This window comes from Sphaeramia orbicularis, chromosome 15 (genome assembly GCF_902148855.1).
Source record: "Sphaeramia orbicularis chromosome 15, fSphaOr1.1, whole genome shotgun sequence".
NCBI lineage: Eukaryota > Metazoa > Chordata > Actinopteri > Kurtiformes > Apogonidae > Sphaeramia > Sphaeramia orbicularis.
In genome coordinates this window covers 35,305,401-35,325,156 of record NC_043971.1, presented here as the reverse complement: position 1 = coordinate 35,325,156, position 19,756 = coordinate 35,305,401, and the positions used below count along the sequence as shown (strand labels likewise).

Genomic DNA, 19,756 nt, shown 5'->3' with positions numbered 1-19,756 from the left:
TTTCTGTATAAAGATTAGCCAGTTGAATCCCCTTAAAAAGGTAGAAGGTATTGTTACTCCAGTGGTAAAGCTGATTTCTCTGACAATTTGTCCATTTAAAAATAAGATTTGCTTGAATCTGTAAAGTCGTATAGAAAGGAACGACTTATTTCAACAGTCATATGATGTTAGTAAGCTCATCTATCGGATAAAAAGTGACTTGGATACCACTATAAAGTGGCGAGTTGTTCACGAGAAAAGAGATTTAGCTGGATTCCCTTCTTAAATGACAGATGAGATTACTGAAACCATAGGTGTCCTGTATCCTTTGCACTAAATTATCTCATACCTGTCAAGTTTTTATATGATTTTGAACTCTCTCTCCATGTATTTTTCAAACATGTTCATACAAAGTAACTTACGAATGAACTTTATAATAAGGTGACGTCATATCGGTTGCCTGGGTAACTGCCCACGGACTTGAAAAGAGCAACAACATAACCTTGGTCACAGATGTAAAATCCAATAATACACCTCCACCCATTCCATAGCTTTCTTTGGGAGACAAAAGAAAAAGGTCATCCTCTGCATCACTGCCACTAATTACATGGAATTTATAGTATTATTGGATGCAAATAAAAACCAACACTGGTACTGAAGCACTCAAGTACAGCACCGCAGCACATTTTGTCAACATTATTTCTCTTCAGGAGTAGTTTTAAATATTACAAATACTGACAGGAAAGCTGTTTGCAGCATAATATAAATATAACGGTTCAAACATAGGCATAAATACAGTCACGGAAAAAATTATTAGACCATCAAAAGTCATCAAAAATAATGGTTATGCAAACAAGTACTAACTCCTGTGTGTATCATGTGACTAAAAGAGACAGAAAAGAAAACATGGAATGCCTAAAAGCACTGTTTTTGTCAGTACAATGCCATAGATATTGATGTAAGAACTGAAATGATTTTGGTTATTATCAAGAAAACATGGAAAATGGTTAGATATCAGCTCTGAAATTAAACTCTTATGAGCTATTTTTGTTGTTATTATATTTGTCCAAATGAATGTACCTTTAGTTGCACCAGGCATTAAAATGAACAAGAAACTGAAGAAAATAAAAGTGGTCTTATAATATTTTCCATGACTGCATATGATATAATGTTTTTGAGCCAAACTATGCATCGTACCAATAATGTTATGTGTATGTATACAACTAATAGTTTTAGTTTTTAATTGCTCATGATGATGTTTGTTTTGAGGGAATAGAATGAATCACCTGCACCAAAAAATAAGAACAAAAAACTGAAGAAAACAAGGGTGGTCTAATAATTTTTTCCGTGACTGTATGACCAAAACTGTTCCATACCAAGGTTATAATAGTTTTGGATTTTTCATTATAGTTTAGTTTTATTTAGTTTTGACTTTTTTTTTCTCTAATTCAGTTAGTTTTAATTAGTTTTTAGAGCAGGTTTGCAAGTTTTTATTAGTTTTTGTTACTTTCTAAATGCTTAGTTTTAGTTAAGTTTTAATTTTTTTCGTATCTTTTATCTTCTTTGCTGTCGTATTCAAATAAATCCCAGACAGGACTCTGCTGCTTTCTCCCAACTTTAGTCTCCATGTTTCCAGGTAGAGTGGGGACCAGAAGACGACTGTAAACCACAAGTGACGACAAGTGACGGGCTGTTAAATATCATATGGTGCCAGCAGCTAAAATTGCTTGAGCAAAATAAATCGATTTCATATCAGTCCAACGTTGACAAAGACGAAAACGAAGGGAATTTTATCCATACATTTTATAGGTTTCAGTTAGTTTTATAAGCACACAATACAGTTTCAGTTAGTTATCGTTTTTTTCTTTTAATTATAGCTTTTATTTATTTCAGTTAACGAAAATGTTTTACAATTCTAGTTTTCGTCATTTTGTTAGTTTTCGTTAACAATAATAACCTTGGACTGCACATGATATAATGTTTCTGAGCCAAAGTGTGCATCATACCAATAATGGTATGTGCATATATACAGCTAATAGTTTTAGTTTTTAATTGTTCATGATGATTTTTGTTTTGAGGGAATAGAATGAATCACCTGCACCAAAAAAAATGAACAAGAAACTGAAGAAAACAAGGGTGGTCTAATAATTTTTTCCGCGACTGTATGACCAAAACTGTTCCATACACACCAATTAATACCCCATAATAGTCGACTGATTCCCCTAAACCACAAACATGCGGCCCGTGGGCCAAAACTGGCCCTCCAAAGGTTCCAATCCAGCCCGCGGCAGGATTTTATGGAGTGCAAAAATTACACTGAAGATATGAACAGTCAAAGGTGTTGAACTGGTTTTAGCCCAATGTGATCTAAAGTAAAATAATAGTCTAATAACCCTTACAATAAAATGTGAACAACCTGAAAATTAAGTACAATTTTAACAATATTCTGTCTGTTACTAAATGTTTTGTGGATTTGTAGATCCGATTTGTAAGTTGTGTTCATAAGTTGACACATAATATTGTAGACATTCTTATTTTAGTTACACATTCCAAACTTCAAAATTTTAAATATATCATGTCTGTGTAACATTGTGTGTAATGCACATATACAACTGGTAAGTTGAGGCATAATATTGTTAAAATTTAGCTTATTTTTCTTAAGAACTTAAATTTTTTTTCTGGTTATTCACATCTTTTTTGTGAAAAGATAGTTTGTAAATGAAAATATTTTCCTAATTTAATGTTTTTTTAATTGCACTAAAATGAAGAGAAAAATTTGAGTTGTCTTTATTTATAGGCTTTTATGCCATAATTTTAATGGTTTGGCTTGAGATCGAATTGGGCTGAATGTGGCCCCTGAACTAAAATGAGTTTGACACCCCTGCCCTAAACCGTTAGAGATAAGGAAAAAATACAATACGCCATTACATTGTGTTGTGGAAAAAGATAATATGTGCATTTGTTTGTGTAAAAGTTATTTAAAACACAATGGGTTTGGGTACTTGTAGGTAAATTTCCCATGAAATTGATAAAGATTTCTCATGCCAGTCTCACTAATTCACCTTATCAGAATGTATTTTGTGCAGTGTTACAGTGTAAGCATCACACCAAATGGAAAATCATGAATAAAGGATGCACATTATGCAACGCCCTCACATTGAGCTTTCAAAGTAGACACAATACCCGTACATATACAAACAAAGATCCACAGACAGTTTAGATCTAAATATAAGCCATGCTTCACCCATAGTATTTTTATCAGTTTTCCAGCGGAAAGCAGGAAGCTTTTGTAGATGAAGATGGTGAGATAACAGGATTATGTACACAGTGTCTCTGACTTCCTCTTGCTCACGTAAACACATATTTAGACCTATGCACAGCATGATCCGTGAGTCCAGTGGAGCATGCTGCTGCATCACCCCAGCTGGAATTGAGTGTTATTTTTGGGCCAAGGCTCATCTTTGTGTACAGACAAGAAACATGCAAACGCAGGCAAACACGGCGGTTAGGGGCACACGGACTGGGTCTAACATTTGCAAGCCACATTCTGATAGTGAGTGTACAATAACAACAAAAAGCAAGTTCACCGGGACAATCCTCATCTGTCAAACTACTAAAGCTTTAAAATGTTTACAATTATACGCCTGTTAAAAGAGCATACAACACAGTGAAATGTATCCAAAAGGATGGTGTGACGGCAACTCAGCTGACTCACACCTCCGTTTGTCTTAAAGAAGGATTGCTTTATACAAGCTTACATTCCAGATTACAGCTTTACTGCTAAATAAAACCAAGTCTTCTGCATTTCCCTGTTCCATTTAGCCATCCCTCTTGTCCTTTAAGGTTTTATCAGTATTCTGGAGATAGAGCATCATATTATGCAGCGCCAACTACCCTGGCATTATCTCTGCTTGTGACAGATCGGCCTGCCATTGTGCCTGCCACAGTGCAGTGTGCATTAACATTAAACAGCTTGGCTGGCCGTCTGCCTCTCTCTGTCCTCCTGGAATACAAGGAGACTCTGCAGCCATGAGGGCAACTCAGAAAGCACCTGTCATCACCAATGGCACACCACAAGAAACCCATGAAAACCACCACCTGAAGCCCTGCTCTGGTCATTAGCAGCATGCTGACGAAAGGAAGGAGAGTCTGATATTCAAAGACTGAGCTACTCACATAATTTGATGCCAGGTCCGGATGTAGATAGTCGATTCCTGGAATAAGATTTAGACATGAATCAGTAATAGGGATAAACATGACATGCACTGCAATATTAAAGTGGTTCTGATATTAGAGGTGGTTTTGGTAGATTTGGTTTTTAACATAAGCCTATCTGAACTGTAACCATACCATCTTATCATGCATGTCACTATTTCCCTGGTCTTTATTATATAGAAAATTATTAGACCACCTATGTTTTCTTCAATTTCTTGTTCATTTTAATGCCTGGTACAACTAAAAGTACATTCGTTTGGACAAATATAATGATAACAACAAAAATAGCTCATAAGAGTTTAATTTCAGAGCTGATATCTAGCCATTTTCCATGTTTTCTTGATAATAACCAAAATTACTTCAGTTCTTACATCAGCAGTGATTGGCATTGTACTGACAAAAACAGTGCTTTTAGGCATTCCATGTTTTCTTTTCTGTCTGTTTTAGTCACATGATACACACAGGGGTTTGTACTTGATTGCATACCCATTGTTTCTGATGACTTTTGATGGTCTAATAATTTTTTCTGTGACTGTATTTATGCCTATGTTTGAACCGTTATAGTTATATTATGTTGCAAACAGCTTTCCTGTCAGTATTTGCTGTTGTGCATTGTTGAGTTCAAACAAATGATTATTGGTTAAATTGAGAAAATTATTATTTATGTGACAACAGGTTTGAATCCTCAGTTGTTTCTCCATGCATCAATGGCTCTGGAAAAGTCATGTTTAAAGGTCCGGTCTATATCTTTGTGTATGTGGAGTTTGCTTTTGTAGATGGTGCCAGGAGCTCATCACCTGTTGATGACAGCTGACTAAAATTTTAAGTCAATAGTTTTTTGTTTTTTTTTTAGTTCTTTTTTTTTTTTTTTAAATTTTATATTCTCTTTCGAAACTCTGCACTGCAGCTCTTACTTTAATATGTGTGTGTTTTTATATTTTTGGGGTTTATGTGTTGTTTCCTTACATGCTGTTTTTAATCACCTTTAACATGCTTTTTTATAATGTTCTAAATGTGTTTCTTTTTCCCCTGTTGTTGTATTTCAATGTCCTGTGTGAAGCACTTTGAATTGCCTTGTTGCTGAAATGTGCTATACAAATAAACTTGCCTTGCCTTGTCAATAGTAGCTAATGATGCACAAAGAAGATGAGAGACACTGAGGCAAAATGGAGCAAGGATGAGGATTCCTAAAGGTAAAAATGTACTTTTTTTTGTATCTGTCTGACAACAAGAGAAGGAAATATTTATATGGATGAGAATTTCTGAATAGAAATCAGTGTAAAAGTGTATTATGGTTTTAGGCAACTGAGACAGTAGAGGCAGGTTCTGATTTTTTAAAGGTACTCTTACGATCCATTACCACTGTTGAAAATACATTTTGAAAGGCATTTAATATGTTCTTCACATGTTAAATACTGCAGTTGTGTGTGTAATGTGTTATCTTTGGGTTATGATCTTTTACTGAGATAAATCGAGACATAAAAATAAATTTTCGTTCTTTGTTAAGTGTGATTGGACTTTTTTCAGTATTTAATAGACTTAACGGAGTGATATTTAGCTTTTTTTAAAAGGAATTATGCATTTTAGAAAGGAATTTGTTCACCAGAGCCCTTTCCAGTGACACTACAAGACTGTCATTAATGAGGAAGGAGACAGAACTTTGCTAATTTTGAAAAAGAATTACCAATTTGTTAGACATGTTTGTGTTATATTATATTTTTCTTTGTTCAAAAATAATACAATTTGAGCATTGAGACCCGATGTATCAAATAAGATACACAATTCAAACTCATACATGGAAGTTGATATTCGAAAAAAAAATATTTTAGGTTGTTTAGCACCAATAAAGGCTCCAGTTTCAAAGAACTGGAATTTTCTGTCAATGATTTAATGGTTCAGGCTTTACACGGTTAAAGTACTTGCAGGATAATATATGCAGAGACAGAAGGTAGACCTTACATTCACTGTGTCATTCAGCAGCTTTTTTTATACTTGACTAGAAATATCACACATTGAACTAAACATAAGTTGAGTGCAAATCATGAGTGACTGGCATATGCGGTAACACTTTATAATAAACACACACCATGAAGCATTAGTTAAGCATTAACAAATACTGAAAACATTATTTATAAAGCATATTTCTGACATGAATACTCATTAGTATATGGTTTATAAGCACAGTTATAAATGTTTTACTGATCCTTCATAATCACTCATCATTCAATCATGCAGTTTGTTTGATAATCCCATGTGCTGTGTCTTTCCTTTGTTACAATAACTGAGACTTTTGTGAGTCTTTCGGCATTGCCAACCTTTAAATCTCATTTGTAAATGCTTTAGATGGCAAAGATAGTGCACACTTTAGATGAACTTACACCATACACTTAATTAATGAGTAGTAAGTGCTTTATAACTACCCGAAATAATGAATTCCTGTATTAATAACTGTTTGTAGGACATCTATTGGAAAAGAAATGTGTGAGTTAGTATAAAATACCCACTAAAATATTCACTATCCATTATTGCATGTCTGAATAGTGTATGTGCGAGCATAAATGCACATCATAACTGGTTTGTAAGTGATGCAATACTAAATTTTTAAATGCTGAATCCATAATTTATAAAGTATGAAAATACAATCATTAAGCACACTGTAGATGAGCTTATGAATGATGAGTAAAACCATTATAACTGTGCTTATAAACCATATACTAATGAGCATTTATGTCAGAGATATACTTTATATGAATGAATGAATTAATGTTTTTATTATTGTGTCTTGCATAAAGAACATGCCCAGCCCTTACATGGGCTTATAAGACACCAAAAATACAAACCAAAAATCAAACACCAGACAATAGGCACAATAGATATGAACAAAACAAAATACTGACCTATTTAAACAAACACATCTGCCGCTTTTTCCAGGCTTTACAAACAAATAATGCTAATTTATATACATTAGAACTAAACAACTATTTCATCTTGTCATCATCAGTGCTCCAGAACATATCAGGATTTCAGATACACATATCATCAAACAAAGGGGCTCTCAGTTCATCATATAGAGGACAATACAAAAGAAAATGTGATTCATTTTCCACTTCCCCCAAATCACACAGTCCACAAAGTCTGTTTTCTTCTGGGGTTTGAGTGAATCTCCCAGTTTCTACAGCCAAGGGAAGGATTCCTGTTCACAACTGAGCAATTAGGGACCTTTGGTTCCTGGTCAAATTTGTGCTGACATAAAATTCTGTTTTATATGTGTTTTTTAGTTGAATGTATGTCCACAGCTTCGGTTTAGTTAGGATCCCATTCATCCATTTTTCTTCAAAAGCAGACATTAGGTTAGCTCTATAAATGATGAAATGAATATGTATTAATGCTTAACTAACGTACTTATTAATGATAAGTAAAACCATTATAACTCTGCTTATAAACCATATACTAATGAGCATTCATGTCAGAAATATACTTTATAAATGATGAATTCCGTATTTGTTAATGTTTAACTAATGCTTCATAGTGTGTACTTATTATAAAGTGTTACCGCATATCCTTACACCTAAGTCTACTCATCATTCATGTGTAAAGTATAAATATGTCTCTTACAAAGGTTGCTTTAATTTATGTAACAATATGTATTTTGATGGAGGAAAAAAACACTCATTATACATGTATATATATATATATATATATATATATATATATATACATTTTTTGAAGATTGGTTTTTGTTGTATTTGATTGTACTGTTAATTAAACTGTAGCTGGTTAAATGATTCCAGTAAGTAATTAAGAGCTCAGGGGTATGGCACAACGGAACTTCACACTCACCGTCATCCATTATTGCGATGGTAACTCCTTTGCCTGTGTAGCCCAGTTGCCAAGCTTCAGCCACATTAAGATCCAACCCAGGGGTCCCATCTGCCTGGCCTGTGTTTATCTAATCACTCACACAATATGAAAAACATCCATGACTCAAGGCACCCAGGTGAGCCACTGCAAGAAAATTAGTCTACAAGGAAGACGTATGTGTTTGTGGAAAGAGAGCTGTGTGGATAAAGACTTCCTGGTGCGTGGGTAAGTGGAGGTGAGAGGTAGGTGGAAGTAAATGTCAGCGATATGGCACCCTGCTTAAAGTAAAGGGCTTCATCTGACACACAAAATGAACAACAGCAAGCTCACCGAGGTACAAAAGTCACACTCGCAAGTGACGGTAAACAAGAGGGGTGGAAACAAGGCGACGTGACCGCAGCCATGAGATAGAATAGACAGAACTGTGCAGGCTAACTAAGAAATTAATATCAATTATGATGCAGATGATGCGTAGTGGGGAATATGGCTGGCCTCAGAGAAATTAAAGTGGAAGAATGTAGGTTGGAGCTAAAGGTCAGGCTGCATGCAGACAGCTGCTTCGCTGATAACTCACCAGATACCACTGTTTAGTGAACAGGGGGTCACTGAGGTTGACTTCAATATCGTTGATATTTCTGTATCCTCGCTTCTGACGACTAAAACCTTCCTGGTCAAAGACATTTTTCACCTGAAGAAAGAAAGAAAGCATAAGAAAAGACAGGTCATGCAGTATTTGATGTCAAGGATGATCTCACCAAACACATTTTATATATATGGGTGCTTTTATGAAACTGGTTCCTAAAAACACATGGACATGGGGGCTAAAGATTCAAACCAGATGAAGACTAATGTTATGAAGAAAGTTTGGAAGCGCTTTGGGTTTATTTTAGAAATAAATACTTTCTGAGATAAAAGAGAAACTATTTTTCAGATAAAACACATTTTTCTATTTTTTTACATTATATTTAATACAAAAATCTGCATGTAACACGGTAAAAAGGACATGAAAATTACGTGCTACTATTTCTTTTAATATCTCTTTATTCTCTCACAGGTACATTTTGGGAATCGAACCAGTTATGCAAGGCAGAGTGTTTCATAAAAATGACCGCTGTTGCAAAATATTTCGCGATTTATATGTGTTTAACTGGGCACGTTCTGCATGTAACGCAAGTGGACACGATAGGTTACATACAAAACCTGGAATGAGACTGAGATTCATGAAAAACCCACATGTCTGTATTAGAAAAACCACAAGGATTGTCAAATTTAACAGTGTCTTAATTTATAGTGGTATATAAGACCATTTCAAGCCATGTTTTCCAGATCAAATGCAAATTTTAACCAATAGTAGTTAATGATGCACAGAGAGGGTGAGACACACTGAGGCAAAATGGAGCAAGGATGAGGATTCCTAAAGGTAAAAATCTACATTTTTTTGATCTGTCTGAAAACAAGGAAAAGGAAATCTTTATAAGGATGAGGATTTCTGAATAGAAATCAGTGTAAAAGGGTATTATGGTTTTAGGCAACTGAAACAGTTGGGGAAGGTGCTGATTTTCTAAAGGTACGTTTACTATCCATTAACACCATTGAAAATACATTTTAAAAAGCATTTAACATGTTCTTCACATGTTAAATATTGCACTTGTGTGTGTAATGTCTTTGGGTTATGATCTTTTGCACAGATGAATCGAAAAATGTAAAAAAAAAAAAAAAAAAAAAGCCATTCTTTGCAAAGTGTGATTGGATTTTTTTTTTAGTGCTGGGCAGCGATTAAAATTTTTAATTGCAATTAATCATGTGAATTTCTGTGATTAATTGCAATTAATCGCATAGTTATGGGGGGGGAGTTGCCGGCATCAACAGTGTGTATTTCCTTTCAGTGATATTTCAGACTTGAAGTACTCCAGTGATAAAAAATAATTCCACATTGCAGTGCTTCCAAACAACTGTGTCCTTCTCAACCCCACCATCTGAAGACATTTAAAATGAAAATGTCCGTGTAAAAGACCGCTACTTTTCTCCATGTTTATGTCCCCACCAGTTTATTTCCCACTAACAAGTACTAATACTAATAAGCTCAATGATATGTGATGTTCAGTTGTTAAAAGCAAGCAAAGGGGGCCTTCTAGTGGTCGGAATAAGTTGCACTAATGTATGTTTTGTCCTTGCGGTGTTCAGCGTAGCCAGTTCAGACATAAGAAGAAACTAACAGCCACGTTTCTGTCACTCTGTTTGTATGGCCCAAAAAAGTTTGCCTGTGAGTATTTTATGTTCAGATGTTGTAAAAATGAATAGTATAAAATATCTCTGATGTGAACCTTTGTTGCTGGATAAAAAGACCTTGTAAATCTTAAATTAATCTGTAAATGCTAATCGTTCGCGTGTCTATGGATTTTTCCATTCAAGTTAGCATCGAGCTAGCAATCTTTTTCCCATTCATTTAAATGTATAATGCCATGTAAATGTACTAAGGCAATGAACAGAACTTAGACATATTTTGTATGTATGTTGCAATTTTACAGTGAGTCTCAAATAAAAGATTTGGACAGAAGTTTTGGGCGTCCGGCTTTTCTTGGGAAACCTGTTGTCTATCTGCTGAGCTAATCGCTAAACGCACAAAAGCAGAGGCAGATGAGTAGGAGTTATAATTGTACTGTCCTCGCTAAGACGTCTGTACTTAGTCTGAGCTAGACAGTGAGCTCAACTCTGAATTGACGATGCAGGATATGTCCTCTTTAAAGTTTGCAGCTTTAATGTACGTACTTGACATCATGCAGATTGACAGAGTGAAACTATAAAATAAAGACAAAATAATTCCATTAGTTACGTCTGTTAATGATATGCATATTCACAGAGAATGCATATATGTAATTATTATAAACTTAAATTGAATGCTAATACAACAATCGAAATAAGTAAAGTAAATAAGTAAAGGCTAGTTCAAAGGCTGGCATATTATACCTAAACACAACCAAAGAATTTAAATAAACTTAACATGAACCTGAATAAAGAATTAGCAACCCATCTGCGACTGCTAGCATAAACGAATTAGCTTAAACATGTTAATAACACACTGTAGTAAACACATCCAAAATAACGTCATAAACATGTTTCTAACGGCACGTTTGCATATGAAACTATTTAGCAAACAACAGAATGATTGATATATACAGGCGTTGGTTCTGCAGGAGTTAAAGTTTGATTCAACATTACTTGGAAAGTTGGCTCACTTTTCTCCTCTCTGCTACACCGGCACCGGCGCTTGGGGAGTGTGGAGCGCCAAAATAAAAGCATGAGTTTCAAAATAAGAGTCCGTATGTATAAATGAACTAAGACTTGCTTGAAAGGCAGAACGACATTAACGGGAGATTAAAAAAAACTGTCGGCGTTATTTAATGAATGCGTTAACGCGGTAATAACGTGTTAACTTGCCCAGCCCTATTTTTTTTTTTTAAATATTTCATTGACAAATGCACTGAACCCTAAGTAGCTTTTCATGTCGCAATTTTGGTCCTATTTTTGGCCCCAATATTTTATTAAAAATTCATTAATTTTGGGACATCTCAGAGCAAGAGTATAATTTTTTGGCATTTATCTGAGGTCATCATTAGGTACCTGCTGTATGTACTGTACATCCAATATGTCTACTTTTTTTTTTTTATTATTATTATTATTGGGTCTAAAAAGCTGCTAAAGGGCCAGGTACCAAAATGAACCCAGTTTCACAGAAGCACCTGTATAGAAATACAGTGCATATTAGGGCTGCACAATTAATCAATTTTATATTGAAATCGGATTTTTTCAATAAGGCTGATTTTTAAAAACAGGAAATCGTCAAATCGATTTCATCTTACTTGCTAAATATTTGATTCACAAATGTACGTTCTGGAACACAAAACCAAATATTATTTATTCTTTAAAAGATGTTGAACTTTATTTAAAGCTGTTAGATAAATCTGGAAACAAAAAGGCTATAAAAAACCATCAGTATTTGCTCTGATGACATTTTATTGTAGTGTATTCCCCCGGGCAAACTTATGTTATTTTCTTGTTGTATATATTGTTTGTATACTCTACTTCATTCAATAAAGATTTAATGAAGAAAAAAAAATACTTCTGTGGGTTCATCATGTGATACCATCACAGATTTGAAGTCGGAGCAGTGGCTTGCATTGCGGGCTGCTCACAAAAACGACATGCTGACTTCTGTTGTCTTTTGTAGTTTTACCCAAAAATCGAAATCGAAAATCGAGTTTTTAGGGGAAAAAAATTGGGATTTTTTTTTTTGCCAAAATCGTGCAGCCCTAGTGCATATATGTTTTTTTGGGGGAGATTTGTTTTAGAAATTAGGTTAAAATATAGGCTTTAGACACCATTTTCTTTTCTAGATAGATGAGACTTTTTCCCTCCTGGTTTCTGCTGATAAATGATGTATGTACTCAGTTTTATAGAAGCATCCATATATATACTGCCAAATTCAACCCCGACCCTGAAGTTATGCCTGTGCTAGAACACATAACTAAAACTAAAAATTGCTCTTTGTGATGGGAAAGACGTAGGTGTGTGCTGTTCTCTACACAGGAAATCAACGCGCCCAGCTGTGCTCTTCTGTACCATTAAGGGAGAACATCGTGTAAATCAAATGACTATTCTCCTCTTCCTAATCAGAGGGCTGCAGCTGGAGCGGAGGCTTCAAAAGTCACCTTCCGCACAAGAAATTCAGCTGTTTTTTTTTTTTTTTTCCTCCCCCTCTGCGTGGAATGTATTTTCAACAAAAAGCCTCTACCATTACACTGTTACACTTAAAGTATGTTTTTTTCTTTAATAAATTATCAATTGTTAATGAACAGCTGTGTTTTAGATAAAGTAAAAAATATTCCGATACCTCCTACAATGTTACACAGAGGCATGTCTTACACATTTTTGGTGGCTAAAAGGAATTTCATTAAAATTAAGGCTATCTTTTACAGAGGTTTATCGTATAATATACATGTAGTGGCTGTGGTTAATTTTATACAACGTGATCACAGAAACATCAGTATTGGTTCAGTGATGAAAACTGACATCTTATCATTTACTTTGTGGTAATACGAGAATGTTCCTTACAAATTTGTGGAAAAAATAGTGGTTAAAAAGAGGTAGTGGGACAGGAGTCATTAAATCATTTTGAGCCTTTAAACAATTGTGAAACCAAGGCTTATTTTTCACTTACACAAGTCGGCCAAAATGAAGCCATGCATCTAAAATCTAATTAGAGACAAATATGCTTGTCACCAAGGTCTCTCAATAGCAATTATTTTATGTGGATTTCTGATTAATTCAGTGTCTGTTTCTGTGGTTTGTTATAAATGTGTATGTGTTGCAGAATTAATAAATAATGTAAAAAATCTAATGGCAAATTAACCCATAAAAACCCTGTGCTACTGTTGTGGCAGTTCCCAAATTATTTTTTCTCCATTTTTAACCTTTCTTCACCAAATTATCACCAATTTTTCAAATAAAACGATCCTCTGTATTTTGCTTTTTCAGGTGTAAATCATGTTTTTTCCTATATTTAATTCGCAGACCATGTAGATGTTCATGAAAACTCAGAGTGAATTCAAAGTTACACCTTTTATAATTGTATTCATTTATTTTGTGTTTTTGTATTACAAATAGGAAGGCTAGTGTTATTTATTGCTAAGTACTTTTGTTGTTGCTGTGATTGTTATTGTCATTTGTTTGTTATTTATTTTTTGATACTGGGCGGAAAGAGAGCCAGGGTATACTGTGTTTCATTGCCATGGTACTTATACCCTGAACACATATGACAAATAAACTTAAAATTTGAACAAAACAGAAAAAAAAAAATAAAAAGTGACTTTTTGAACAAAGATATTGCTAACTGAATGTAAAAACAGGTTTCTCCATCCACTGTCATTGATCTAACTTAATGGGTTTTACTGGTGAATAAATGTTGTAGAAGATGACAGTGTTTCCACGGCAACTACGGAGCCTCTGAACATCCAAATGGGTCATATCTGATGACCATGAAAAGATGAAAAACTGCATTTTACAACTATTATTCTATGTGGATTTTTGATTAATTCAGTGCCTGTTTCTGTTGGTTGTTATAACTGCATATGTGTTGCAGAATAAATAATGTAAATAATCAAAATACAAATTAAGCTATAAAGACCCAGTGCTACTTTTGTGGCAGTTCTCAAATAATTTGTTCTCTATTTTTAACATTTCTTCACTGATCTATCACCAATTTTTAAAATGATATTATCCTCTGTATTTTGCTTTTTCGGGTGTAAATCATGTTTTTTCCTATATTTAATTTGCAGATCATGTAGATGTTCATGAAAACTCAGAGTAAATTCAAAGTTAATTATATCAAAACAGAAAAAAAGTGCCTTTTTTGAGCAAAGATATTGCTAACTGAATGCAAAAACAAGTGTGTCCATCTACTGTCATTGATCCAACTCCATGGGTTTTACTGGTGAATCAATGTTGTAGAAGATGACAGTGTTTCCACAGTAACTATAGAGCCTCTGAACGTCCAAATAGTCATATCTGATGACCATGAAAAGATGAAAAACTGCATTTTACAACAATTATTCTATGTGGATTTTTGATTAATTCAGTGCCTGTTTCTGTGGTTTGTTTTAAGTGTGTATGTGTTGCAGAATGAATAAATAATGTAAATAATCAAAATACAAAACAACCCATAAAGACCCATTGCTACTTTTGTGGCAGTTCCCAAATTAAATTTTTCTCTTAACTGATTTATCACCAAATTGTTAATGACATTATCCTCTGCATTTTGCATTTTCGGGTGTAAATCCGTTTTTTTTCTACATTTAATTTGCTGATCAATGAGATGTTCATGAAAACTCTGAGTAAATCCAAAGTTAATTATATCAAAACAGTAAAAAAAAAAAATAATAAAAAGTGCCTTTTTGAGCTAAGATATTGCTAACTGAATGTAAAAACAAGTGTGTCCATCCACTGTCTTTGATCCAACTCCATGGGTTTTACTGGTGAATCAGTGTTGTAGAAGATGATGGTGTTTCCGCGATAACTACGGAGCCTCTGAACATCCAAATGGTCGTATCTGATGACCATGACAAGATGACAAACTGCATTTTACAACAATAATTTACATGAATTAATAGGATTATTAGATCAATAGGTATTTAACAGTTTAGATCTGTAGATGGTTTGGGTCTCTATGGGTTAAATCTCACCACAGACTATTAACCTTTTAATTATAGTCTAAATGATGTGCCATTTAGTAAGGCTAAGTGCAATAATCTTGTTCCTTTCACAGTTTTAAAAGTACATTTTAAGACTGGTCTCTGCTCTCAAATGTTGCTTCTGTGCTTGCCCTCAGCAAATTCACTCAAGTGACAGAAACATGCATTGTCCTGTGTGTTTACCAGTGCTGATAAGAGAGCAGAGCAGCACTTAAGATGGCCTTTTAAAACGGCCCAAGCCTATTCATCCAGATCTCCCTTTTATGGCATACTCCAAGCAATCAGGAAACACACACACTGCGACAGAGCACATAATAAATCCTTCAAATGACAGACATCAGCCGGTGAATATGTTGCCTTCAGTATGACATATCTTAAAAACAGTGGGGTTGATCTTAATAAATATAGTCTGTATTTTGAATCTCCGGGTATTACCTTCACACTGAGAGGGAAACTGCCAGCATTAGCCCCTCATTTCCCTCTCTTTTCTCTAGCCATAGTCAATTTATTCCATCACTTGGCAGGAAAGCCGGTATTTCCCTTGAGACAGCATGTCATACTGCCCACTCACAACATCAAACACTGCCCATGCAGCACCATCACTCTGCGCTTTTGCCCACTGCCTGCTCAGAACTCATAACGCCTCAGTTCACTTCAAATGAAAGAACTAGACTGCCTTTTCTGCTCCTTCCTTGTCCCTGTTTCCTGTCTGGTCTTGCAGGCATGTGTCTTTCAGGGTCAATTTGTGCTTCTCATTCACAGACATTTATTTCTGCATCACTCACATTTCTATGTACTTCCAACTTTTTCTCTTAACACTTGTTTTTATATCTATTGTGGCTTTAACTAAGACCATGCATGGATGGCTGCATGAGTGGACAAGAGGGTGAACTCATCGATTTGTTGGCAGGACATACGGGTGAAAAGACCTGTCCTTCTAAAACCAAATCAGTGACTTCAGACGTAGAAGGAGAAGTCACACAGTAAAAAAAAAAATCTGTAATTTAACAGAATTTTCACTGTTTATTTTACAGATTTTTCCTGTATTTTTAAGATATAGGAAAATATCAATGAAATGACAAAAATAGACTGTGATTTTACACGTCAAGTGTAAAATAACACGGAAAAAACTGTAACTGTAAATAACCAAAAAATTTAAATTTTTTAAAAGAATTTTTTTTCTTTTTTCACAGAAAAATACAGATAAAATACATTTGCAAATGTATCATAATTTTCCAAATATTTCTTTTCTATTTATGAGATTAAACTGTTAATTTAAAGTTTAATACTGTAAAAAATAAATAATAAAATGAGATAAAAATTACTGACAATTAACCGTAAAAGAAGTATTTGTTCTGTAAGTTTAACAAGACTTGTTTGTTAACTGACAAATATCTTGTGTAATTATGGGAGGTTTCACAACAAAAATGTTGAATAACTGTATTTTTGTGGATGTACAACATGTATAAGCACTGATAAGCTGTCAAAATACACTTTTTATTAGTGGATCGTACAACTTAGTCTCATTGAAAATTATTTATATATATATTTATAGGTAATTTGATTGTTTTAATACATGAAAATATTCTTTATTAAACATTAAAAACTAGAAAAAAAATGTGCAAAATCTCATGTAAAGTTAGGGCAAAAAAACTGTCTTTTAATTATGGAAAATTACCGTATTTTTATGAGATGGTTATTGTCTGTTATTTTACAGTATTTTTTTGGCACCCTTGCTGCTGGAATAATACTGTTTTTTTTGTTGTTTTTTTGTTGTTGTTTTTTTACGGTGCAGTGCTAAGACGATGCACTGAACATTGAACCAAAGGCTGATAAGAACCACAGAAGAAGTGGCAGGTGAGTCAGAAGTGGGTCAACAGGCTTCACTAATAGAGTACCACAAAGAAACGAGCTCTCGGGACACTAAGAAAGCCATCCAATTCACTCAATGCTGCTACTCAATTAGGCTTGTTTTTTTAAGGATGCAAACCAAGAGTGCAATAACTCTATCACTACATTACTACAAAAGATGATCCTACTTTACCTCTAAAATACTGTGTAATTTGTTTTATTCTCTTCTGAAATGTCAACGACCTGAAAGATGTTCCTTTTCAATCATGAGGTCTGTCGAGGACTGTCAACATTAGGAAATTTTAGTTAACAGGGTTTGATTAGTTTTTAGTGTCACTAGTCAAAAAAAAAAAAAAAAAATCATAATGGCATTTAACCCATAAAGACCCAAACATTCATCGCCAACCAAAACCACCCACTGATCTAAACAGTTTAATACCTGTTGAGCCACTAATCCTATCAATACATGTAAATTATTGGTGTTAAATGTAGTTATTCATCTTTTCATGGTCATCAGATATGACCCATTTGGACATTCAGAGGCTCCATAGTGAACGTGGAAACACTGTCATCTTCTACAACACAGGTGACAAACATGCGGCCCGGGGGCCAAATCTGGCCCACCAAAGGGTCCAGTCCGGCCCCTGGGATGAATTTGTGAAATGCAAAAATTACACTGAAGATATGAACACTCAAGAATGTTAAAATCATTTTAGGTCAATTCATTCTAAAGTGGGTCAGACCAGTAAAATACTATCATAATAACCTGCAAATAATGAAAACATCAAATATTCCTCTTTGTTTCAGTGTAAAAAAAGAGGAAAATTACACAAAAATGGTTACATTTACAGACTATCCTTTCACAAAAATGTATGAAATGTGGAATTTTAAAAATATTCTACCTGATACTAAATGTTTTGTGTATTTGTAGATCCACTGTGATCTGTACATTGTGATGCACATGTATAAATGATAAATTAAGATGTATTGTTAACACACTTATTTTTCTCAAGAATTTTCAGGTTGTTCATATTTGTTCATGTTATGTTCAAGTACAGTTCGAAGATGTAAACATTTTCAACATAGAATTTTACTTTTTTCACTCAAAAAGATAGAGAAAACCTTGGAGTTGACATTATTAATCAGTTCTTATCCTATTATTTATATTATTTTACTGGTCCGGCCCACTTTAGATCAGATTAGGCTGAATGTGGCCCCTGAACTAGAATGAGTTTGACACCCCTGTTTTACAACATTGATTCACCAGTAAAACCATGAAGTTGGATCAATGACAGTGGATGGAAATGCTTGTTTTATGTTCAGTTAATGATAGATTTTACTGAAAAAGTCACTTTTTCTGCAGTTTGCTCTGTTTTTGATATAATGCCCTCAACTTTAATGTGAGCTTTTATGAACATCTTCATAATCAGTAAATTAAATATAGGAAAATACCTGTTTTATACAGATAAAATACAAAGTACAGAAGATAATAGTTTAATAAATGGTGGTAAACCACTTAAGAAAGATTAGATATACAGAAAATTCATTTGGGAACTGACACAAATGTAGCATTGGGCCTTTATGGGTTAAGCATACTGTAATGTCATCTACTCCCTGGTTGTGTTTACGATTTGCAGAAAGTCTACTCCATAATGCCCAGATTTTAGGTGATCACAGAAAGGTAAGAGGGTTAAAAATATGATTGACAGCTGTAATTATCAATCGCAGAATCCCTCAGATGGCAAATGGACATGACTATACTGCTCTACTCTTTGTCTCAACATGAATATTTATGGCTTAACTTTTCCATAACGGTTCACAGATATTTATATCTAGTTTTTTGATATGGACTGAGAGGAGAGAGCTGCAGTGGGAAAGCATTAATAAACAACTTTTGGTGTTTTCTCACTGATTTTGGTTCATGCAACCATTTATTGACAGTGAATACTAAATGGATATGGATAATTCTGTTTGCTTTTTAACCCTTTCATGCATAGTGGTCAGTACAGTGGACAGCTATTCTACAGCTGTTCTCTTGTATATTCATGAGTTTTGTTGTTTTAGTTCCATATCAGCCAAAACAGTGGACACTTAAGCATCATCCCAAACACTGCAATTAATACCATTACTGTAACTTTGCTGTTCTTGATAAACCTGATCTGCAGTAACATGTTTGAGTGTAAATCAATTGTTAATTGTTATTAGACTGTAATTAACAGTTTTCTTGAACAAAAAGGTTTTTTTTTGCATATTACCTCCATGAAATGAGTAACAACTAGTATTAGAGTATGTTAAAATGTGAGATAAAGGCATTAGCAGCATTAAAAATGTTTTTATTTCATATTTTTCACACAGTATATCAGTTTCTGATTATGGGTTTTAAATACATGCTTCTTTGCTTCAAAAATTAAACACATGGTGTTCAACTGAGTGGACATTTTTGTAACTTTGTGAAAAAAAATTCAATTGCATAGTTTTTTCATGTCTAAAAGGGGAAACAACAACAACAACAGCAACACATCACTCAAGAAAAAAAGTATTGACTTAGGTTCTCATAATTCATGCATGAAAGGGTTAAGCTCTGTAAAAAAATATACTCATAA

At 34.1% G+C, this 19,756-nt stretch overlaps 1 protein-coding gene across 1 annotated transcript in view; it reads right to left on the bottom strand.

The window, feature by feature from the left end:
- pcsk2 (proprotein convertase subtilisin/kexin type 2) overlaps positions 1-19,756 on the bottom strand; it is a 52,475-nt gene that overhangs the window by 27,437 nt on the left and 5,282 nt on the right. Inside the window, exons 3-5 of the mRNA XM_030155895.1 lie at positions 8,630-8,743; positions 8,035-8,143; positions 4,156-4,193 (exon numbers count right to left, since the gene is read on the bottom strand). Of these exons, the coding sequence (XP_030011755.1) occupies positions 4,156-4,193; positions 8,035-8,143; positions 8,630-8,743 (261 nt within the window). The remainder of the gene's footprint in view (positions 1-4,155; positions 4,194-8,034; positions 8,144-8,629; positions 8,744-19,756) is intronic.